Source organism: Dendropsophus ebraccatus, chromosome 8 (assembly GCF_027789765.1).
Source record: "Dendropsophus ebraccatus isolate aDenEbr1 chromosome 8, aDenEbr1.pat, whole genome shotgun sequence".
NCBI lineage: Eukaryota > Metazoa > Chordata > Amphibia > Anura > Hylidae > Dendropsophus > Dendropsophus ebraccatus.
Genome location: NC_091461.1, coordinates 111019245 through 111044967, shown reverse-complemented (window position 1 = coordinate 111044967; position 25723 = coordinate 111019245). Strand labels below are relative to the sequence as shown.

Below are 25723 nucleotides of genomic sequence, written 5' to 3'. Positions count from 1 at the left end.
TGTCAGATTATAAAGAATACACCACTTCCTGCGGGACATACAGCAGCTGATAAGTACTGGAAGACTGGAGATTTTTAAATAGACGTTAATTACAAATCTGACATCAGAAAGATAAAATTGCACGGAGTACCCCTTTAACAATTGCCTCGTTCTGGCCATAGACTTCGCTCTGTACTCTTATACAGTTGAAGTAGATCTAGCAGTCATCTCTAGTGTAAAACATATAACATTCATTTCAATGTGAGAAACAACAACAAAGGAAAATGTTGAATAATAAACGACATGCCCAAGAGTAATAAAAACCCTTCCAACCATTGTATTGTAGTTCTTACTGGTGTGTTACACAAAGGATGAGCGCGGGGTCCGATTCTAGTCTGTGATCTCCCCTCCCTACAATCTGGCTGTCTGATACATTAGGAATGACTCATGTACAATGTATAACATAGGGCAGGGATGGGGGACCTGCAAAACTACAACTCCCATCATGCCTGCACAGCCAAATCCATAGCTATGGCTGCCCGGGCATGATGGGAATTGTAGTTTTGCACCAGCTGGATGATGACTGCGTGTTATACCAGGCTCCTCTCTATCATCACGTTCTCTTTGGAGGATACATTTGTGCAGGTTCATCTGCTCCTGACCTGTATCCTTCCGGCATTACCTGAGTAATCTGTGAGAAAATAACATGGTATCCTCTTGTTCTCAGAGTCTTATAAATAGCTATTGTTTCTTCTCCTGTCTATTAGTCTGGCTCAAAACTAATCCACCGCTGATCTATTACTCTGGATCAACTATCTTGACTGTTAGCCCTGGATTAAGTAGTATTCCTTTTGGTTAAAGCGGGTACTCTGGAGAATAAAGAATGTTTTTAAAGGGGTTGTTCATCCCCAAATTAGCTGGTGTCAAAGATTTGTAATTTACTTCAATAAAAAAAAAAAAAACTCCAGTTTTCCATTACTTATCAGCTGCTGTATGTCCTGCAGGAAGTTGTGTATTCTTTCCAGTCTGACACAGTGCTCTCTGCTGCCACCTCTGTCCATGTCAGGAACTGTCCAGAGCAATAGCAAATCCCCATAGACAACAACCCCTTTAAATAAGCTGGTAACAGAAAGTAATACAGACAGAAACTATTTAATAACTATCCTATTAGAGAATCCTCATTCAAAGGGGCACTCTGGCCAAAACAAATAAATTCTTTCAAATAAACTGGTGTCAGAAAGTTATATAGATTTGTAATTTACTTTTATTAAAAAAAAAATAGTCTTACAGTACTTATCAGCCGCTGTATATCCTGCAGGAACTGGTGTATTCTCTCCAGTCTGACACAGTGCTCTCTGCTGCCACCTCTGTCCATGTCAGGAACTGTCCAGAGCAGCAGCAAATCCCCATAGAAACCTCTCCTGCTCTGGACAGTTCCTGACATGGACAGAGGTGGCATCAGAGAGCAGTGTGTCACACTGGAGAGAATACACCACTTCCTGCAGAACAAACAGCAGCTAATAAGTACTGGAAGGCTTGAGATTTTTAAATAGAAGTTATATACAAATCTGTATAATGTTCTAACACCAATTGAATCAACATCCCCGACTTGTGCAGTCCTGTGCAGATTACAGTATAACCTCTATGGGGAGATTTATCAAACATGGTGTAAAGTGAGACTGGCTCAGTCGCCCCTAGCAACCAATCAGATTCCACTTTTCATTCCTCACAGACTCTTTGGAAAATGAAAGGTGAAATCTGATTGGTTGTTAGGGGTAACTGAGCCAGTTTCACTTTACACCATGTTTGATAAATCTCCCCGTATGAGTTTGCACCTTGCCTTGATCCAGTGTAACTCTTTTTTTAGGTTCTATTTGCTGCTGTTTTTTGCAGGTTTCTATGTTTTAGTTTATCTGCTCGCTCTTACCCCTTTGGGTCCTAGTTCCATCTTGTTTCCGCAGGGAAGATTTAGTCATTGGTTTCCATAGGGACATTGAGGACCGTGAGGGTGTCTGGCGCTACAGTAGGTTACAGTTCAGGAAAAAAGCCTGGGGGTCTTGTGCTTTACTCCTATCATTATCATTCATTTGTGTCATCATCCATTCCATCATCTCCACTTGCTGTCATGTATTGGTGAGCTGCTATTCTTGTTACCTGCCAGTGTTATAAGCTTTGTATGGATTTTTTTTTTTGTCATACTATTTCTCCCTATTGGGGTATTTGACTATTGGGAGACACAGGAAAGACGACTGCTATAAGCTGGGGAACCTTAAGCCCTCCAGCTATTGTAAAACTACAATTCCCATCATGCCTGGACAGCCAAATCTAAAGCTTTGGCTGTCCAGACATGATGGGAGTTGTAGTATTGCAATAGCTGGAGGGCCGAAGGTCCCCAATCCCTAGTGGCCAGCTGGTGTCATTACACAGAGTGTCAGCAGCTTCAGGCCATGTGCAGACTATGTAAGAGACTGGCTGTTCTGTGATCCGACCGGGTCATGGAAAAGCCCATTTCTGAAAAGATCACCCTGGACGTTACTTTGCAGCCGCAGAGTTGTAATGTGGGCGTATCCGTGCGCTCCCGCATCAAAACTCTCCACTGCACACTATGAAGCAAGCGACCGGAGCCGCTTGTTCCATAGTGTGCACTCAGGGCCGGCGTTAGGGGGGGCAAGCAGGGCAAATGCCCAGGGCCCCCATCCCCCAGGGGCCCCCTCCCGCAGTTCCAGTAGGAGAGCGTCCTGCAGCGTCTGGCAGTGATCCCTGGCTGCTGCCATCAGGGGTCACGCAGAGGCTGCAGGACGCTGCTTGGTGTCTGCTCCGTGTGTGTAGCTCCCCCTCCCCCTCCCTCCAGCTCCTCTTACTGCACGTGACTTCCTCCTCTGGTGTGGAGCTGTCGGGACGATGGAGGAGAGGATGACAGCCTGCTGCATGGTACATGAGGGGGATTCACCACTACACCCAGCATGCTAGACAGAGTAAGTATACTGTATATGTAGTGTGTAATGTGTATGAATGTAAGTGTATAATGGATGAATGTAGTGTGTGTTACATGTCCTGTGTATAGTGTGTGGGCTGGATGGTTTGTATCTGTATAATGTGTTTTCATGGATGTGTGAGTGTATGTATATATATATATATATATGTGTATATATATATATATATATATATATATATTAGTGTGTGTGTATTAGCACTGCTGTAGAAGTGAATAGACTGTATATAGGAGCTGTAGCAATTCTCTGGCCTCATCAGTCCTATGTAATTGCTGCCGATGACCACTGAGGCCGCTGATTGGCTGCAGCTCCTATGTATATAAGGCAATACGGTGTATTTTATTGAGAAAAATAATAAGGTGGTATTCAGTCCTTAGGTGGTGGTCACTGTATGCTGGTAATATTGCTTTGTATATAGTGTATATATAGTCATTACTGCCATAGATTGACTGCCACATAATGACACTATATACAGACCAATATTACCGCCATACAGTGACAACCACATAATGACTATATACACTATATACAGACCAATAGTACAGCCATAGAGTGATCGCCACATAATATTGGTCTGGATACAGGGTCATTATGCAGTGGTCAATCTATGGCGGTAATATTGGTCTGTATATAGTGTGTATATAGAGTTATGTGGCGGTCACTCTATGGCGGTAATATTGGTTTGTATAAAGTGTCATTATGCAGTGGTCACTCTTTGGCATTAATATTGTTCTGTATATAGTGTATATATAGTCATTACTGCCATAGATTGACTACCACATAATGACACTATATACAGACCAATATTACCGCCATACAGTGACCACCACATAATGACTCTATATATACACTATATACAGACCAAAAGTACAGCCATAGAGTGACAGCCACATAATATTGGTCTGTATACAGTGTATAAAGAGTCATTCATTATACAGTGGAAAGTCTATAGCGGTAATATTGGTCCGTATATAGTGTATATAGAGTCATGCGGTGGTCACTCTATGGCAGTAATATTGGTCTGTATATAGTGTATATATAGAGTCATTATGGGGCGGTCACTTTATGGTGGTAATATTGGCCTATATATAGTAAAGTTTTCTTCAATAACGGTATGGAGGTAATATTTGGTCCTGATTATAGTGATTTTTTTATTTTATTTTTTTTTAAAGCAATTCATATAAAAAGTTCTTGTGTTTACACCACTAGCGGCAGTCCTGGCATGTAGCGGCAGTCCCAGAATGTAGCGGCAGTCCTGGCATGTAGCGGCAGTCCCAGAATGTAGCGGCAGTCCCAGAATGTAGTGGCAGTCCTGGCATTTAGGGGCAGTCCTGACATGTAGCGACAGTCCCAGAATGTAGCGGCAGTCCTGACATGTAGCGGCAGTCCCGGCATTTAGCGGCAGTCCCGGCATGTAGCGGCAGTCCCAGAATGTAGCGGCAGTCCTGACATGTAGGGGCAGTCCCGGCATGTAGCGGCAGTCCCAGAATGTATGGGCAGTCCTGACATGTAGGGGCAGTCCTGGCATATAGCGGCAGTCCCGGCATGTAACCTTCTGAACTGAGTAAGGGGCCTAATACATGGAGCGAAAATAGTCCGAATCAGGACGCTATCGCTCTGTGAGGACACTGGGGAACATGATCAGGTAGTATATATCACAGACAAGGCCTGAGGACACCGGGGAACGTGATCAGGTAGTATATATCTTTATTGTTTACAGCAAGGATTGCACACACATCACTAATGATATACTGTATATATACACATAGGGGGAGATTTATCAAACATGGTGTAAAGTGAAGCTGGCTCCGTTGCCCCTAGCAACCAATCAGATTCCACCATTCATTACTCACATTCTAAGATGGTGGAATCTGATTGGTTGCTAGGGGCAACTGAGCCAATTCTTCAGCTCCATAGCTTTTGCTGCATCATAAAAGAGCCATGTAGTAGGCTCTCTAAGCGAGCTCCATTCTACCCGATTGGCGCTCACTTCTGCAGAATATCAGGCCGTGTAATACGGCCTTAAAAGTGGCCGTATGCTTCCAATAACTGCTGGCTGAACAATCCTTCAGCTGACAATTATCTGTCCCATCCGGTCCCGTCCTCCCCATACACAGAAATTTGGCACATCTGAGTGTTCCTGTGTTCTCTATGGGAAAGCCATAGCCATACAGATCTGATGGCGGCTTATCTCTCTGAGAACAAAGAGGTTGGGCGTTGATTTTCCATCAAGCTCGACCCCCTATGTCCACTGATATCATCTGTCAGAGGACTGTCCAGAGAGCCCCATACACCTTACGCTGATGGCCAAAACCACCAGGAGCAACAGGTACCACCAACAAAAGAGTAACATGTATGGGGACCTTAAATTGTTGCTAAAATATTTCAGCATTTGGGGCCCCACCTTCAACTTTGCCCAGGGCCACATCTAGTCTAAAACCGGCCCTGTGTGCACTGACAGGGTTTTCTGCGACCGCTATTCACTGAATAGCGGCCGCAGAAAACTGACATGTCTACGGCACAGTGAGAGATCCCGTCCGGAGCGTATATTTACGTTTTTTTACGCCAGGCTTACAAATGTCCCCGCAGCTCTGGAGCTCAGGGGATTTCTGTAGAGGCGCATTGCCTCTACATAAATCCCGATCGCATGGAACCCGTCCGTGCGAAAATTTTTAAACCTACGCCATTGTAATTTTTCCACAGAAAAAAATGATAAATGCGGCGCACGCAGAGGCCGCGCCCCCTCTGCGTGCAGCCACCCCCCGTAACACCCTCTTTCCGCCCCACTGGCGAACGTGGCGCAGATGGGGCAGATGCAAAAAAAAAATATTCGCAGAAATACCGTTTGCGAATATTTTTACGCCGATTTGCCCCATGTGCGCCTAAAAAAGGCATTTACGTCTTTTCATACATGTCCCCCTATGTGTATACGCTCCGGCCGAGACTCCATAGAAGACAAAGCAACGTATATTTTCGTAAAAAGTACGCCCGTTGTTACCGATTGCCGTACTTTTTACGAAAATATACGTCGTGTGAACATGGGCTCATTGTGTATGAGCGTACAACTATCTAATATGTATGACCGGGTTTAACCCTATTTATGGGGCCGCATTGCATCCTATAGATGAGCCCTGGAGAGTCCATAATATTTCACAGAGTAAATTTGTTTCACTCCTCTTACATTATAGAAAGCCAGCACTGGGTGTCAGCCTAGCAATGAGAAAACAGACAGAATAGAGAAGGCGTCACATCAGATTCTATGGTGCCGGGAAGATACATTGAAATGCAAACCTCCCAGCTGATGCTCGTCTTTCTGATCTCTACCTCTTTAGATACCTGTAAATATGATTGACTATTCCATGCATATTTTACATGCGCCTCGCAGCTGAACCCTGATACAGTAGACGGCGTAGTAAAGCTGCGCGACAAACAGAATAATTACTTCAAGATGGCGCGGCTTTATGACCGTAGAGCAACGCAATTACTTACCCAGCATAGGATCGCCGGCCAAGTGGCCCAGGCTGCAGATGGTTGTACGCGAGGTGCCGGCTGATAAGGGGTCGGGCTAACAGCTGCTGTCAATTACAGATATGAGAATCCTCATCAGACGCATCAAATAACGTCCGTTCAGAAGGACGAGATGAAGCCGAGGACTAGATCACAGCGTAAAAGCTCCGAAATAATGAAGACACCTATTAAACCCGCCGCATTGAGCCAAATCATAAGGATCTGGGCTCATTATTAATCTATCTTTTTCAAGGGGAAATATTTCAATGCGGGAAGAAGGAAAAAAAAAAGTCTCGTAACGTTTTACGGCTTTGAACAAATAGCGAAGCGTAAACACATAGAGGACAAAGCTGCATGGAGTTGGCGGTGTTATTTATACAGTCGGGCTGCAACGGGGTGTAAAGAACACCTGGACGCTCATAGGCCCACTCAGAAGAACATTAAATCTAGATAGAACCGCACGGAAAAATGAGAAGGGATTTTATTATTTTTCCCCAGGAAAGAGCGTGGTGTACTCTAATGATAGCGGAGGCATAGAGAGAATAACAAGAGTCAGGCCTCGATGCAATATAACACAGGATGCTTATTACGTCAGTAGTGTCGTGTCCTTTAATTTTTTTTTTTAGAAATCAATAGTACAGGCGATTTTAAGAAACTTTGTAATTGGGGTTATTAGCCAAAAAATACATTTTTATCATGAAAAAGCAGTTTGAATCTCTCCCCCCTGTCTTCATTGTTCTCTTATGGAGAGGGGAGGGGTTAAGGGAGATGAGGCACCAAAACAGGACAACAAAGAGTTAATTTACAGCTACATCACTCGACTATCTCATCTGAGGTCAGCACTGACCTCTCTGACCTCTGAATACCGTCTTTCACACAGCTCCCACTGTGTAATTCTTTGTTCTCTGTTCTCTGCTGGCCACTAATCTCCCCCTCCCCTCTCCATAGAACAGACAGGGCACGTCTAATGTAAAAGAGTTGAGATTTCCTGATAATGAGAAAGTCTTTTTGAATGCAGATAATGGCCTATTTGCCTAATAAACCCACTTTAAAAGTTTCTTAAAATTGCCTGGACTATTGATTTCTGCAAAAAAGTGAGTAGCAATATGCTAAGATACATATATACATAGTCTCTGGGAAAAAATACACAGATTACCTTTCACCTGTGGCTGCAGTGTGCTAAACAATACTGTTTTATATGGCAGTGCCAAAGAGGTGTGGCCGGGGCAGATCAGTGCTCTGTACTTCCTGGGCCACGCCTCTTTGCCACTTAACTGTATTGATTTCTAAGCACATTGCAGTCACAGACAGCCAAATGAAAGGTGATATGTGTATTCCTCAAAAACGACATAACATGGTCAGTGGAGTACAACTGGAGCATTCATATACTGATGGCTGAGGAAGTTGGATGCAGCCCTTGGGAAAATATGGATACAGCCACAGTCCATAGGCTGTATCTATGTTTGCCTGGACTCCCTAGGGCTGCATCCAACTTCTTCAGCTACCGGTTATCAGATGTCGAACGGTCCGACTCGAGATGCGCTCATCTCTAATGGTCAGAATGTTGGTACTCAATTTCCAGATGATGGGTTCACTTTAAAGGGACTGTTCCACAAGAAGCACTTAAAGGGGAACTATCAACAGGTAAGAGGAATCTAACCTGCTGATAGCTCCTTAGTGCACATGGGGTGCCGAGGATGAAGGTATGTGTCTTACCTTCATCACCTGTACCATTCCCATGCAGTTTGTTCTGATATTCTCTGCCTGGTAAGTCTTTTTAGGGGGAAAAAAACACGCTCCAGTATCTGACTGTAATCTTTAAAAATATCAAGGTGATAATTTCCCTTAAAGGGGCTACTAAGGGTATTGGTGGTTCCTGGTCCCATAAGACATGGGGTAGTCATGCAAAACCTGTGCAGTAGGTGTGAGAGCGCACTGTCTCTTTAAATGTAGCTTCCTACTGTCTATGAAATGTCATGTAAGATATGGAGCATATAAGTTAGGATTATTGATGGCTGGTGGATAGTGAGATCGATCACTAGAGCGGAATCCATTAATAATCAGTTCACAGTTTATCTTTCTACGATGACAGATCGGCTATGCAGTAGCTCCTGGGTGCTATATCACTTGCTGTTTCTCTTTACAGTTAATTGATCTTGGCTCTATAGTTATGAAATAGAACATTTATGAAAATTATTAACCCTTTGGCTGTTTTCACTTTAAGGGTATGTTCACACATTTTATGGGACCGGCCATTCACGGAACGGCCGGTCTCAGAAAAGATCACCCCGGCCGGTACTGAAGTATCTGCCAGATGATCTTTAGCGCCGCTGAGTTCTGATGCGGGCGCATCATTGTGCGCCCACATCAGAACTCCCCACTGCACACAATGGAGCGTGCGTCCGGAGCTGCACGCTCTATTGTGTGAACTGACAGGGTTTTCATTGAATAGCGGCCACAGAAAACTGACATGTCAGTTTCTCGCGGTGCCACTAGGGATCCCGGCCGGAGTGTATACACATAGGAGAGATTTATCAAACATGGTGTGAAGTGAAACTGTCTCAGTTGCCCCTAGCAACCAATTAGAGTACACCTTTCATTCCTCACAGACTCTTTGGAAAATGAAAGGTGGAATCTGATTGGTTGCTAGGGGCAACTGAGACAGTTTCACTTTACCCCATGTTTGATAAATCTCCCCCTTTGTGTATACACTCCGGCCGGAATTCCGTACTAATCAGGGCCTTTGCAACAACGGCCAGGATTACTGTGGAACTTACGTTGTGTGAACATGGCCTATTTTCGACACATTTTATGGTGTATGAACATAGTCAAAAGGTCCTTTTAGACTTCTAGAGTTGTTGGCCGCAAACGGGTGCCGGCCAACAAGACCATTTGAAGTTCGTATACACAGCATGACCAGACTGACAAGCGACCAAGAGGCTGGGGCAGTCCTTCATTCTCAAGATCAGTGGAGGTCCCAGAGGTCGGACCCCCTCCAGTCACATATTGATGGCACAGCATAGCAGTAGCTAGATAGACCACTAAACCCTATCTTGACCCTAACAATAAACCTTTCTAAAGCAATAACAGCACAGCATTTTTCTCGTCTCGTCCTCCATTGAATCACTCTGGAAACTTTGTGTGGAAAACCTCTTCAGGGCTCCGTCACTTCAGTCTCTCTCTTCCTTAACATTAAATGACTGATACCGGACGGGGCCTAATGAATTCAGCGGCACGAAGCCTCATCCTTTAAGTAGGATTGTGTTATAGTAGCTGCTGGGAGCCTGATCTTCAGCTTGTCGGTTGGAGAGTGGACGGTAACTCATCTATTCTCACAGCCATTGTGGACTGAGATGTTATTCCAGCAGAGCCCCATTGATGGAGACAATGCTGCGGCGTTGCTTACTCATAATAAGTGTCGGCTTTGTTATATCGCTCTGGTAATTCCATGCACCGCAGCGACCATCCTGACGGGATCAAGCGATGTTGGTTCAATATGAATAAAATGTCAAAGACACTGTCCATGCAAGTCAGATCTGTATTTTTCTATAGGGTTGATATTTGTATAGGGTGTACTGGGGTCTGTATTTATTCAGGCGTCTAGAATGAGTTATTGGTCTTGGGTCTGTATAACTTTAAGTGATATTGCCATTTGCCACCTTTCTTAGGCTGGGTTCACACTATGTTTTTGCAATCCGTTTTTTTTTATCCGTTTTTGCCAAAAACAGATGGAAAAACACATGCATTTGTGTGCATCCGTTTTGATCCGTTTTCCCATTGACTTTTTGATTTTTTAATAAAATTGTGTTCTTTTTAACGGACACAAAAACGTAGTTGACCTGATTTTTGTGTCTGTTAAAAAAAAAATTAAAAAAATAGATCCAATTTGATTTTTTTTTTTTTTTTTTTTTTTTAATAATGGAAGTCAATTAATAAATGGATCACACAAATGAATCCTTTTTTTTTTTCATTCTCTTTTTGAAAAAAAAAAAAAAAAAGATGAAAAAAGATGATAGGCAAAAAAGCAGTGTGAACCAAGCCTTACTTATGTGCGGTTCTTTTCACCATCCATTTATTTAGAGGTTCTGTGGACTGTGTTTTGAGTGCCTGGTCCAGGGTCTATATTTGTTAACTGGTGATCTGAGGGGTCAGAGGTCTGTGTTAAGGGGTTTGTGAGGTCTGTATATATATATATATATATATATATATATATATATATATATATATATACATTTATTTATTTTTTTGTAATTAATTTAGGGGTCTAGTCTGGGGTCCGTATTTGTTAAAAGGAGGTAGTCTGGGGTCTGTATTTGTTAATGGGAGGTATTCTGGGGTTTGTATTTGTTATTGGGAGGTATTCTGGGGTTTGTATTTGTTAATGGGAGGTAGTCTGGGGTCTGTATTTGTTAATGGGAGGTAGTCTGGGGTCTGTATTTGTTAATGGGAGGTAGTCTGGGGTCTGTATTTGTTAATGGGAGGTAGTCTGGGGTCTGTATTTGTTAATGGGAGGTAGTCTGGGGTCTGTATTTGTTAACGGGTTTAGATTAATTATTTTTCCTGGCTATTGATTAGTTTAGGTCTGGTCTGGGTTCTTGTCTGTATTACTTTATGGGATCTGAACTGTGGTTTTCATCCATTTTTAGAGGGTCTGGTCTAGGGTCTGTTAATTTAGGGTTTTGTCTGGGGAATATATATATTCTGGTTTCTAGATTAGTTAAGGGGTCTATTCTGATGTTTGTACCTGTTCAGAAGATCCAGTCTTGTTCATATTTGTTTAAGGGGTTTGGTCTGGGGTCTGTTTTTATTACGGTATTGCAGTCAGTATTAAAGGAGAAGTCCCATGAAACTAAAAAAATCAGAGTCAGGCAGGGGGCGGGTGATGGATTGCCTGCTGAGCCAATCAGTGACTGGGGTGGGACACTGCTGCTGTCACTGACAGGCTGAGAAGACAATCCATCTGTCAGTCCATGGCTTTGAAGCAGAAGGAGCCAGGGCTGTGACATAGGCAGAAGCCAGACGAAAAATGAATTCCAGTGGCTATCACATGGATGGGAAAGTATACTTTCTTTATTATGTTCCCACCCTAGGGTCTATGGTCTATTTCATGTTAAAAATGCAGAACATTCCAAAAGAATGCACAGAATAGCCTTATATTTTCTTTTTTTTTTCAGTGGGTTTTCTTACTTTTTTATTTCTTTCTCGTAAAATATATATTTTTCTATATGTTTGGTCCAAATATGTTTCCCGGACAGTTAATAATCATAAATTCACAAAAATACCCTTGAATTTCTTCCCTCATAAACTTGTTCATGGGCAGATTGGTCAATATCGTGAATGATAAACCTCAGAATTATCGCCCGCCGTGCTGCCAGTCTTCACTGATTCCTCTTATAGATGCCGGATTCAGCGTACTAGATATAAATCTAAAACGGCATCGAGCCTAACACAGTATTAGGAAGGTTATCTCCGAATCTCTTGAGCAAAATGAAAATTTTTCCATGTGACATCTCACGCTTTATTATTGCTTCCCATTTCACACCGAAACATTTCTTAAATTGAAGTCTCCTATGACTATAAATTTCAGGTTTAACATTAACCCTTTTGCTACTGAAGTTCACTTTTTTGCCAGTTTTTAGAGCAGCATGTGCTTTCTCAATGTTCTATGTGTTCTGCAGGTTATGATAGTTCAGATTACCTAGCAACCAGTTAACTTAATATCTGGGTGGTCATCATTTGAATGACTTCCTATCTGGAAGACCACCATGTAAATGACTTCCTATCTAGGTGACCACCATGTAAATGACATCCTATCTAGGTGACCACCATGTGAGTTTGGGTGACCACCATGTAAATGACTTCCTATCTAGGTGACCACCATGTAAATGACTTCCTATCTAGGTGACCATCATGTGAGTATGGGTGACCACCATGTAAATGACTTCCTATCTAGGTGACCACCATGTAAATGACTTCCTATCTAGGTGACCACCATATGAGTATGGGTGACCACCATGTAAATGACTTCCTATCTAGGTGACCATCATGTGAGTATGGGTGACCACCATGTAAATTACTTCCTATCTAGGTGACCATCATGTGAGTATGGGTGACCACCATGTAAATGACTTCCTATCTGGGTGACCACCATGTAAATGACTTCCTATCTAGGTGACCACCATGTGAGTATGGGTGACCACCATGTAAATGACTTCCTATCTAGGTGACCATCATGTGAGTATGGGTGACCACCATGTAAATGACTTCCTATCTAGGTGACCACCATGTAAATGACTTCCTATCTAGGTGACCACCATATGAGTATGGGTGACCACCATGTAAATGACTTCCTATCTAGGTGACCATCATGTGAGTATGGGTGACCACCATGTAAATTACTTCCTATCTAGGTGACCATCATGTGAGTATGGGTGACCACCATGTAAATGACTTCCTATCTGGGTGACCGCCATGTAAATGACTTCCTATCTGGGTAACCAACAAGTAATTGATTCTCTCTCTTAGTGACCACCATGTGAATCACTCTCTATATGGGTGAACACTGTGTGACTTCCGTTCTAGGTGACCACTGTGTGAATAATTTACAATCTGGACGACCACCATGTGAATGAATTTCTATATGGGTGACCAACACATGAATGACTTCCTTTTGGGTGACCACAAATGTAAATAACTTACTTCTTGGTTGACCACTATGTGAATGACTACCTAACTGGGCATCCACCATGTGAATAACTACCTAACTGGGCGTCCACCATGTGAATGACTACCTAACTGGGCGACCACCATTTGAATGACTCTCTGTATGGGTGACCACCGTGTGAGTGACTTTCTTTCTAGGTGACCAACTTGTGAATGATTTACTATCTGGGTGACTACCAAGTGACTTTTTATCTTGTTGACCACCATGTGAATGAATTTCTAGGAATATATGGGTGACCATCACATGAATGACTTCCTTTTAAATGACCACAATTGTAAATAACTTCCTGTCTGGTTGAACACCATGTGAATGACTACCTAACTGGGCGACCATCATGTGAATGACTTCCTGTCTGACAGACCAGTATTCAAGTGACCGCAACTGCACAGCTTCAGGTATTGATGCCCTCTGCTAAACCTCTTGTAAGAACCTAGGATACTCTGTCCTACTCTCTTGAACATGTCTAACCCTGGGATAAAGAGGACACCACCATGAAACAATATTCCCCATTACCATACAGACTTTTTGTTCCATTGAATGTAGTAGGACGAGGAGTGTTCTTTTCCGCATATTTCTTTGTAGCTTGGTACCATTGAGATATTGGGTAGCACCTTACAAATACAAGTTCATGGCTCCATCTAACATAATTGAAGAATGGTTGAAGAAGTCTCGAGACTAGAGATGAGGGAAACTCGAGCATGCTCGGCTCTGATCATTCAACATTTAACTCCCGGTGGCTGAAGACGTTGGAGGCCAGGAAAACATGGATACAGCTATAGGCCATAGGCTGTATTTACTCCTGGACTTCCTAGGGCTACATCCAACTTCTTCAGCCGCCGGTATTCAAATGCCAAACGACTGGACTCGAGCATACTCTAGTTTCCCTCATCTCTACTCGAGACTTGTCTCATACCCTCAGTTAAAGAGTTAATACAAAGGTTGCCTATATGGTTAGGAAAGAGCCATTTTACTGGCAGTTTCTGTAGTTCAGGTGGAAACAGGTGGAGTGCTGCATCGGTAAACAAGCAGAAGAGTCTTCCTTCTTTTCTTTACTAAACAAAGAGAAAACATTGAGTGACAGACCGCAGGCAATTAGGACGATTCACTGGCGAATGTTGATGCTTCCAGAAATTGCGTCTTGAAAAAAACATGAGCTTTTTAGTGACACTGCCGATAAGTGTTTCATTTTGATGGAACAATAGATGGCGAGTAGAGGAAGAGCCCGCCTAGAACGTGTTATTATATAGATGAGATTCTCGTTAATTTCCCTAATGCAGGTGCAGATTTGTTCACAGTACATGCATTATCAACTCACAGCCACATCAATGGTTGGGTTGGGCATTAGAGTACTTTTTAAATTAGATGTGTCACAGATGTGTCACACAATGTGTCACACAAAACAATAAGTGATTTTTAGTCAAAAATAAATGATTGCAAAATTGTTTTATTTATTTTTATTTTGAAAGTTTCACAAACTTCGCCTAAATCAGTAGTACATATAGAAACTGTATAACATATCCCCTCTACTCAGTGAAAAAGTCAGCTTTCTCCCTCCCTTCATTCCTAAACTCAGCTATGTGATCATGTCTGTCTTGACATGTTTCAGATCACCGAGTGATCAGGTTACAGCTGCCCTTAAAAGTCTTTGGGTGGCTGAGAATTGAAAGTAGAGGCAGTGGCTTGAGAGAAACAGTAAAAAACTGCAAAAATTTGAGCAGGTTTTTATTGTTTGTACACTGGGGGAGTAAGTACAGTAAGCACTTGCACCTGTAGGTTGCTGTTGCACCTTCTGTTTTTTTTTTTTAGAGAAACAGTGGCAGATAAAAACACAGGATGTGGCTCCAGCAGCTTGTAGTGAGTGTTAAAGCAGCTTAAACTGCTCAGTGCTGCTCCATAATGTCATCCATGTTGGTATTGTAGATATATAGGGGAACATAATCCCCTCCTTTGTGGGCGTGCAGCATATAAAGACATCTAATTAGCTAGTCTATACCCATTAGCTCAGGGATAGCCAAAAAATATATATATAAAAACTGGTGAAAATTGATGGAATTGCCAGATGTTCCATAGACTTGCATTGCAGTGGTATACTAATTTTATTTCACCTCCTAAATAACTTCATATATGATATCCAGAACACACTCACTGCAATGAATGAATGTCTGCTACAGTATTAGTGATGTCTAGAATCTCAAACCTATTCTTTGCTGTCAGCTGCATGTTCACCCCATGTGATTTGTGTAATTTGACTCCCCAATTCACTACTGCGTCCAGGGGTTACATTACTCATAAATCTCGATCAACCTCCACCAAAGTGGTTCCAGTCAGCTGACATCTCATAGGTGTCATATGGCTAAATAAATGGTTTGGGCCCCTCGGTCTCTGACCTACTCCATGTTCTCGGTGTTGCGGGGTTGTAGTTAAGATGCATCATGTCTCCTTTCAAACACTTCGATTGCTTTAGAGCCTAGTTTATTTCCCAGGAGTTTCAATTTTCCTTGTGCGGCGTACAAGACATCTACAATTGCAATTTTATAGCATTCTTTGTTATACAGACACTTCCCAATTAAGATAAGGTCTGAAACCTGTAACTTTCTGCACAAAAATAGCCCTTTGTTAGTTTAAGAGCAGTTAATGTTAGAGATCGTCGGGGGCCATTGTCACTCCATGATGGCTGCTCTGCTTCTCCTGACCTTCAAGTAACTAACAAAAACAAGGCACCTATAGAGGAGAAATAAATGGCATAGCAAAGTGGCCGGAGAGGTGCATCAATGACATTTATGGGGCCAACATTTTGTCTTAAGAAACAAAGCAGCAGCTCAAGAGGAGGTTCTCCAGAAAGGTCCAGCGGACTGAGTCTAACAGCTCAACTTTGTTTAGTCTTTATAACTAATGGAGAGAAAAAGTTCAGTCGTTCATGAGATGAGCAGTAAAGCCCTGTTCACACCTAAAGCCAGCCATAGATAATAGATTAAAGGGCCTACCTGGCATAGGATAACCTTTTTTCAAATACTATGTTAGGAAATTATTATCTTAATAGGAACCTCTCTCCTGTAAAGAACATCTATTCCTGGAGGACCCAGACTTTCCATGCATTAGGTAATATGGCATTTTATGAGATGTGCAGTGAAGCCCTGTTTACGCCTAAAGCCAGCCATCGATAATAGATGAAAGGGGCTACCTGGCATAGGATAACCTTTTTTCAAATACTATGTTAGGAAATTATTATCTTGATAGGAACCTCTCTCCTGTAAAGAACATCTATTCCTGGAGGACCCAGACTATCCATGCATTAGGTAATAAGGCATTTTATGAGATGTGCAGTGAAGCCCTGTTTACGCCTAAAGCCAGCCGTCGATAATAGATGAAAGGGGCTACCTGGCATAGGATAACCTTTTTTCGAATACTCTATTAGGAAATTATTATCTTAATAAGAACCTCTCTCCTGTAAAGAACTTCTGTTCCTGGAAGACCCAGAGTATCCATGGATTAGGTAATAATGCAATTTATGAGATGTGCAGTAAAGCCCTGTTCACACCTAAAGCCAGCCATTGATAATAGATGAAAGGGGCTACCTGGCATAGCATAGCCTAGGTAATAATGTAATTTATTACAATGAGAACCATGTATTACTTCATACCCCCTGTGTTGGCAGTACAGGAGAATTGAACATTTGATGCCAGTTTACCCTGCTCACATGTTGGTAGAAGCAGGGCCCATTGTTTAGGCAAAATCTTTAAGATCTCCAGAACATTCTAGACCCCGCCCAGTTCTTACAATTTTTTAATTCTTGATTACTAAAATATATAACTAATCAGTTTTCCCGTACTTATCAGCTGCTGTATGTCCTGCAGGAAGGGGTGTATTCTTTCCAGTCTGACGCAGTGCTCTCTGCTGCCACCTCTGTCTATGTCAGGAACTGTCCAGAGCAGTAGCAAATCCCCATAGAAAACCTCTCCTGCTCTGGACAGAGGTGGCTGAAGAGAGGACTGGAAAAAATACACCACTTCATGCAGGACATACAGCTGCTGAAAAGTACTGGAAGACTGGATATTTTTAAATAGACGTAAATTACAAATATATATATATATATATATATATATATATATATATATAACTTTCTGCCACCAGTTGATTTGTAAAAAAAAAAAAATTAACCATTTGAAAAAAACTAAGTGGAACGCCAATGGGAACCAGACATGGTCCTTACAGCTTTCTTAGTAGCTTTATTTCTTTTACATAAATTGTGTTTTGGGGGGAGTTTCTCTCGTCACAAACAACCTCAATAATCCACAAGTTTTCAAGGCCGCTATTAACAATCAAACGGCATAAATTTCAGGGGCTCATTTTATGTAAATTCGAGCAAAAATCTTATAGACTTCTAAAAAATCTGCATAAAATACAGACAGGAAAATGATTTAAAACTTTACAAATAACACATAAATGGGCAAACTGTAACATACTATTATATTGTCATGTAGTTGCTGCTGTATCACTTCGGAAAATGCTATTACCCCTATTAACTAGATACCGGGGCCCATTACATAGGCGATAAACAATTATTTGTAATATTGCACACCAGATCTGCGAGATGAAATATGACATTTCCTACATATCTATCTCTTTATGTCAGCGAGTCTGCCCGTCACCAGCATCTGCCTGCATTCTGCCGCACTGTATCTCATAAATGAGTAATTGAGTTAAGAAATATACATAAATCAGTATTCAAATAGAAGTAGGCCATGTTTTGTAAACATAATAATCTGAATGTGTATTTATGACGAGGCTGATAGTGGCGCAGGCAGTATAGAGACAAATGGCGGAGAAAGAGAAGAGTCAAGAATAAACACAAAGAAAAACAAAATGTTCTACCGGAAATACAGAGAGAGAGAAAAATTCTGTATATACACGAGTAGTGTGTGTGTTTTTTATACTATTGCTGTACAAAAATATAGCTGCTTTAATACAAGATCATATTTACTACCATGTTATTCCATGGAGAAATAAAATAGACGTGCTCCTGCTTCTTCTGGCCTCAGAGACCAGAAGAAGAAGCGGGAAGTTTTACTAGCAAAACAGTCTGTAGTCCTGTGCACAGCGTCCTACCTGTCTATCACTGCCCATTGAAACTACAATAAAGAGTGCAAAAGATGAACATTGGCGAGTGCCGCTCCAACATTTGTTTTTGTGTTCTACCTCACTGGGCTGTGCAATATAACTACTATAATACTGCTCCTATATACAAAAACATAACTACTATAATACTGCTCCTATATACAAAAACATAACTACTATAATACTGCTCCTATATACAAGAATATAACTACTATAATACTGCCTCCTATATACAAGAATATAACTACTATAATACTGCTCCTATATACAAGAATATAACTACTATAATACTCCTATATACAAAAACATAACTACTATAATACTGCTCCTATATACAGGAATATAACTACTATAATACTGCTCCTATATACAAGAATATAACTACTATGATACTGCTTCTATATACAAGACTATAACTACTATAATACTGCCCCTATGTACAAGAATATAACTACTGTAATACTGCTCCTATGTACAAGAGTATAACTACTGTAATACTGCCTCCTATATACAAGAATATAACTACTATAATACTGCTCCTATATACAAGAATATAACTACTATAATACTGCTCCTATATACAAGAATATAACTACTATAATACTGCTCCTATATACAAGAATATAACTACTATAATACTGCTCCTATATACAAGAATATAACTACTATAATACTGCCTCTATGTATGATTACACCGCAGTCTGTCTCATCTGTGCAGTATAGTGTTCTCGCTGCCGTGTATATGTGACATCATTGTTATGGGTCAGCTGTAATCCCATTAATAACCTGGTGGTAAGAAAATACACAGGAAATATCAACACGTAAGTGAATACTGTCAAAACCAATTATCTGCCGGAGGAGGGTTGTAGCAATAGGATAAACGGTTTAACAATGAAGGTCAAATTATATTGCTGCATCCATCCTAAAATTGTCGTCAATTAGAAGGGACATGGATCGGGACTCTGTGCAGGTATTTGTATTGTAAATGATCCATTATAACCGTGACCCGGATCGGGAAAGTTAATATTACAAGTGGTATCATTAGTTCCAGGTTCAGAGAACAGGTAGAATATTGCAGCGAGTGACTCCAGATGAGTTAACTTGTGTAATGGCGCAAGAACGGAACATTCTATAAGGTTTTCAAAAACATCCCATTAACTATCAGTCAGAATTGATGGAAACATGGGCAGAGGATTGCCTGACCCTGCTAAGGGTGTGTAGGTAGCAGCACACTTTACCCAGAGTCCTATGTACAAGATTATAACTACTATAATACTGCTCCTATGTACAAGAATCTAACTACTATAATACTGCTCCTATATACAGGAATATAACTACTATAATACTGCTCCTATATACAGGAATATAACTACTATAATATTGCTCCCTATATACAAGAATATAACTACTATAATACTGCTCCTATATACAAGAATATAACTACTATAATACTGCCATCTATATACAGGAATATAACTACTATAATACTGCTCCTATATACAAGAATATAACTACTATAATACTGCCCCCTATATACAGGAATATAACTACTATAATACTGCTCCTATATACAGGAATATTACTACTATAATACTGCCCCCTATATACAAGACTATAACTACTATAATACTGCCTCCTATATACAAGAATATAACTACTATAATACTTCTCCTATATACAAGAATATTACCACTATAATACTGCCTTCTATATACAGGAATATAACTACTATAATACTGCTCCTATATACAAGAATATAACTACTATAATACTGCTCCTATATACAGGACTATAACTACTATAAGCACAAGCAAATAGATGTGTTGGCACTATCAGTAACCCGTAGTTTGTATGGAGCTATTTAAGTATTCAGGTTGAGTGACTTTGCGAGATAAGGAGCGTTGTAGTCTTTGTTGACTGAGTAATCTCAGTGACATTCATGCATCACAGTGGTGCTCAGCGTAAATGAGAAAGCAATTCATTTAATCAGCACAAGCCGTTGAGAAAGTAGAAGTAAAAACCAGCGGCACTCACCGGATTGATGCAGTGATGGTGATTTATTGGTAAGATGTCATCTTGCAGATAAGCTCAGGGCAGGGGGAGACAGGTCCAAAGGTGCTGCGCACCGTTGGACCTGTCTCCCCCTGGCCTGAGCTTATCTGCAAGATGACATCTTACCAATAAATCACCATCACTGCATCAATCCGGTGAGTGCCGCTGGTTTTTACTTCTACTTTCTCAATGGCTTGTGCTGATATAACTACTATAATACTGCTCCTATATACAAGAATATAACTACTATAATACTGCCCCTATTTACAAGAATATAACTACTATAATACTGCTCCTATATACAAGAAAATAACTACTATAATACTGCTCCTATATACAAGACTATAACTACTATAATACTGCTCCTATATACAAGAATATAACTACTATAATACTGCTCCTATATACAAGAATATAACTACTATAATACTGCTCCTATATACAGGAATATAACTACTATAACAGACAATCCCAGCAAAACCATGTCCCAGGTATGTCCCAAAAAACTTCGTCCCCTTTGCAGGAAGCCCCACCCCTGCCCCCACCACCCCACGTTTTTAGCTATAAGCACTAATGAGTGCTTATAGCTAACAGTGTACTGACAAAGCAGGGAACCATAAGCTCCTGCTGTAACAGTACCTCTTGTGGCTGCAGGCAGTATTAGTCTCCAGCCACAAGAGGGTGCTCACTCCTCCTGGCAACTTGCGCAAGATAGATAGATAGATAGATAGATAGATAGATAGATAGATAGATAGATAGATAGATAGATAGATAAATAGATAATAGATAGATAGATAATAGAAGATAGTTAGATAGATAGATAGATAGATAGATAGATAGATAGATAGATAGATAGATAGGAGATAGATAGATAGATAGATAGATAGATGGATAGATAGATAGATAGGAGATAGATAGATAGATAGATAGATAGGAGATAGATAGGAGATAGATAGATAGATAGATAGATAGATAGATAGATAGATAGATAGATAGATAGATAGTCTTTATATTTATATATCAGTTACTTATGGCCGTTTTATAGCACTGATATAATCCAGAACGTTGTTTGTAGTCTGAACAGGTCATAAAGACCCAATAATCAGTGTCTGTGTTCTCTCACCTGTTCCCCTGGTGACAATCTGATCTGTCAGGCCTACACGTCGGCGCTGTCATTTGGATCTGGAGGACATTAATACAAAACGACAAATGAAGTTATTTAAAAACTGCTCAGCGCTATCTGTTACCTGCGGAGCGTGACATCACAGCGGCAGCGTGTACAGCGGCCTCAGCACCCAGTCACTGCTGCATGTGCTGGACTAACGCTTATCATTTGTGTCAGCTACCTGGGGTTTTATTTAAAGGGAACATGTCAGCATATTCATGGTGTCGTACGGACGGGCTCCCTCAGACAACTACTATGTACTCGGGAAAGCTACGGTGTTTAGAGAAAATACGGGCACAGGGAGAAGTGTCCACTAAATACAGCACTGACATATATTGTGTAGGGATTTACTTATTTTGGGTTCCTAATGTTACATATCTGCTATAGTGCCCTCTGGTGTTAGTTTTGATAAATGTGACTTTTTGGATTTTTTTTTTTATTATTATTATATAATGTATTTTATTATATAATAATTGATTGATGTTGCTGGGGGTGGCTGATAAGGAAAAAATATATAAATACCTACAAGTCAACTTCTCCTGCTCTTCACTTTCCAGCACCTTCCAGTCCCCTTGCTTCTCACAGCTTGATGAGACATTGGAGAAGGAGCTGCCCATTCAACCGATCACTGACTTAGGTGGGGCAATGAGTGGGCAGGTGCTGCTTGGGGGCAGGCGACTGTAAGGCTCTTGAGGGGGAAGCTGTGAGGAACCAGGGTAGGTGAGTATGACAGATTACAGCACTCCTAGCTATAGATGATCGAACATCAGGAATGTTCAGGTTCGTTTGAAATCGAAACCATCGGCCTTTCATTCAAATTGAATGGAAAGCCGATGGTTCGAGTTTGAACGAACCTGAAAATTCCCGATGTTCGATCATCTCTACCTAGCAACATAGCAAACTTATTTTGATACTGAAATACCCCTTTAGACCTGATTACGTTTCATCTGAATTCATTATTGATCTGTGTTTGAAAAAAAAAGATTTAAAAAAAAAATCTAATGTGCCTAAATTTTTTTTTTAAATATATATATTTTCTCTTTTTGTCTTTTTAGCTCCAAGCACAGCTCAGTACGGCATCACCGGAAGGGCAGAAATCCTCTTCTCATGTTGGTACCTGGTTTTGACACTGTCCTCTTTCACGAGCATAATCTACCTGAAGAACATCGTAATACAATAAACCTACCGAAAACACAACAAGGCTTTAAAGATGTCTGCGAAATTGCTGATGACAGGATGCGATCTGGTACCGTTTGTCTGGCGCAGTGTGGGATGTAGTCAGCAGTACGTAAATGGGGGAATGATCGGCTTCTTTAGAATTGTTTTTCTTTTTTTTTCTTTTTTCTTTTTCTTTTTTGTAAATACTTTAATTCTCCTCCTTTTTTGATTAGCTGCATTACGTTGTGACGCAGTACACATTGTCCTTTTTTTAAGAAAAAAAAAGAAAAAAAAACGATAACGTGACGGCTCTGAAATTACTTTTAGAGGAAATTAATTGTGAACTTCATGTTTGTAAATTTACAGGTTTTCAAAAAAAAACGAGTCTGGTGACTGTAGGTGCGGGTTATGGTTTACAAAAATGAGCAAAAAAAAAAAAGCAAAAAAAAAAAAAGAGCGACACAAATCCCTTATCATAATAAAATAAAAATAGTCAAGAGAATATCGCCGTAGCAACTACGATGCTTCAAGGCTCCCGGGCACGTGTTCTCTTGCCTTTCGAAATAAGATTTTGAACTCATGTGTATCAAACATTTTCCATTTTTATTACAAAAAAATATTGCCTTCAAAAGATTACACCAGTTACATTTAGCTACACTGACTGCAAGTTTTGGGTATCCAGATACAGTATTATACAAAATAAAATTAAAAAAAAAAAAACTGCATGGAGCAGTTCAATTTATACCTGTATGTCTCGCATGGGTGTGCCTTCATAAAGTTTTATTAATTTTTTTTTTCTTTTTTTTTATTCAGATGGGGGTTTTATTAGCTTAAGGGGATTCAGTCTATATATATATATAAATATATATAAAAAAAATGTTGAAATGTACAGAACATATTTTTAGGAGTTCATATCATGTAGCCACCCAAGTGTGAAAGACTTTTACGTGTGCTTATGAAAATGTCCATACGTCAGCCGGTGTTCAATCTCAGTGTTCCTAAACCCATGCAGAGATCACACGTCTGCAGATTATCTAATGTAACACAGCTTTTGTTGGCAGATAAGTACAGCCCAATAGCCGATGTTGTTGCAGAACCGTTTTAACGGTGGGTATGTGTCCACAAGGACTCTAGCACCCTCGCAAAGACCCAGATGAAGTGGACTTTGCCCTTGGTCATCAAAGCGGCAAAAGAGGAAAAGAAGGTTGCCGTTGGGTCTCCCATACTTTCATCCACAACCTGGGATGTAGTTGAAGTCTTCGCCCTAGGTTAGGCCATCTATAAATGATCACAAAATCTTGTTGTTAACCACAAGATATTTCAGGGCTTCTGAGTAGGAAAACCAGGGCAATTTGGGGGGTTGTTTTAGCCATGGTGCACCATTGACGGCAATAAACTTTCATTGTTGACATTGGATTAGGTAACGCAAACCCTGGCCAAAGACTCAAAGGTTATCTCCATCCAGGACAAGAGAAATATTTTTGGGTAAATTATGGGATTATAATAATTTTTTAAAAAATAAATCTCAAATCCACTGATGGATTATGGATCCAACCACCTTCTAGAGAAGATATATTGTTGGAGATTATATTACTAGACATTACAAGAGATGAGGGGGTTGAATCTTTGTAGAGATAGATATAGAGATGTCCGCCATGGTTATCGCTAGCAATATCATCTAAGCCAGGCTCAATAAACTTGTTTGGGGGATATCGTTCCGATCAGTGTTGGATCCAAAAAGGCAAAAGAGTCCAAAAACATTTCAAATTTATGCAAAAAATTGTATTTGTGATGATCATTTTGCAGCTAAAAACTGACAGACAGAGAATCCTAGGGTAAAGGGGTGAACCCATGTCATTGTTGACACATCTCTATAATGGCCCTGCAATACATTGTCTATCGCTGAGCTTCTTGGCATAAGAAACCTACATCATGTTTTTGCAGATCCCTGATTATAGCACAATTCTCATATGTTTTTGTGATTTCAGAGCTATTCCTCTTCAAAAAAAAAAAAAAAAAAAAAGTATTATTCAAAATTCTTTTGAAAAAAAAAATGTTGTGCAAACGAGAATGTGACAATCCATTTTATCATCCATCCGATACTTCATGGAATCTGTATTGTTTTGCACTTGATTTTGTACTGAATTTGTGAAACTAGCTAAAATAGTTGAGAAAAAAGTGGATATATTTGGAAATGGGTCTACTCAGCGGAAAATAAAAACTCTGGTAAAAATCACTGCCTTGTCTGTTTCATGTGTCTTTATAGGATAAACTGCTGTGGAGGGGGGTTGGCGGAGTGAAAAAGGTAGAAATGGGGACCAAGGGAGAGGTGGGGGGGGGAGTAGGAAGAGGGTAAAGAAGATAGGGATATGAGGAGGAAGAAAAGGTGGCAAGGAAAGAAAAGAGATATGGACGAAGGGAGGAATAGATTAAAGGAAAGAGAAATCCTGGGAGAAATGAAAGTGGTGCTAGGGGACGCTCTTATCACTCAGACCCTGAAGGAGCTGGGAGACTCCCGCACTGCCGTACACTCCTCTCCCCTTTCTGTGTCTGACACCTAGTTGGACGCCATAGACTTTTATTGAAAGTCCGCCTAGGCCATTTGACACAGAGTAGGTAGTGAACGTGACTTTTCCCATCTCATTCTCCTAATCGGACACAGTCTGAACCCTGACACAGACCCCAACCGATCAAAACTTTCGACTTGTCTCTCTGACACATCAAAAGTTTTTTTTTTTTAAGACAGTCCTATTTAAAGTGATGTAAAAAGATGGAAGGAAGGAAGGGGATAGTGGAAGGAAGAAAGGGGATAGTTAGAGGAAGGAAGGAAGGAAGGAAGGAAGGAAGGAAGGAAGGAAGGAAGGAAGGAAGGGGATAGTGGAAGGAAGGAAGGGGATAGTGGAAGGAAGGAAGGAAGGAAGGAAGGGGATAGTGGAAGGAAGGAAGGAAGGAAAGGGATAGTGGAAGGAAGGAAGGAAGGAAGGGGATAGTGGAAGGAAGGAAGGAAGGGGATAGTGGAAGGAAGGAAGG

The 25723-nt window shown here is 40.8% G+C and overlaps 1 protein-coding gene across 3 annotated transcripts in view; it reads left to right on the top strand.

Annotated features, from left to right (window-relative positions):
* The window catches only part of NEGR1 (neuronal growth regulator 1), a 416519-nt gene extending 392319 nt beyond the window's left edge, over nucleotides 1-24200 (top strand). For all 3 annotated transcript variants that reach the window (XM_069981432.1, XM_069981431.1, XM_069981433.1), the window contains one exon: nucleotides 22591-24200. In XM_069981432.1, the coding sequence (XP_069837533.1) occupies nucleotides 22591-22715 (125 nt within the window). In that variant the 3' untranslated portion in view covers nucleotides 22716-24200. The remainder of the gene's footprint in view (nucleotides 1-22590) is intronic.
* Nucleotides 24201-25723: the final 1523 nt, after the last annotated feature.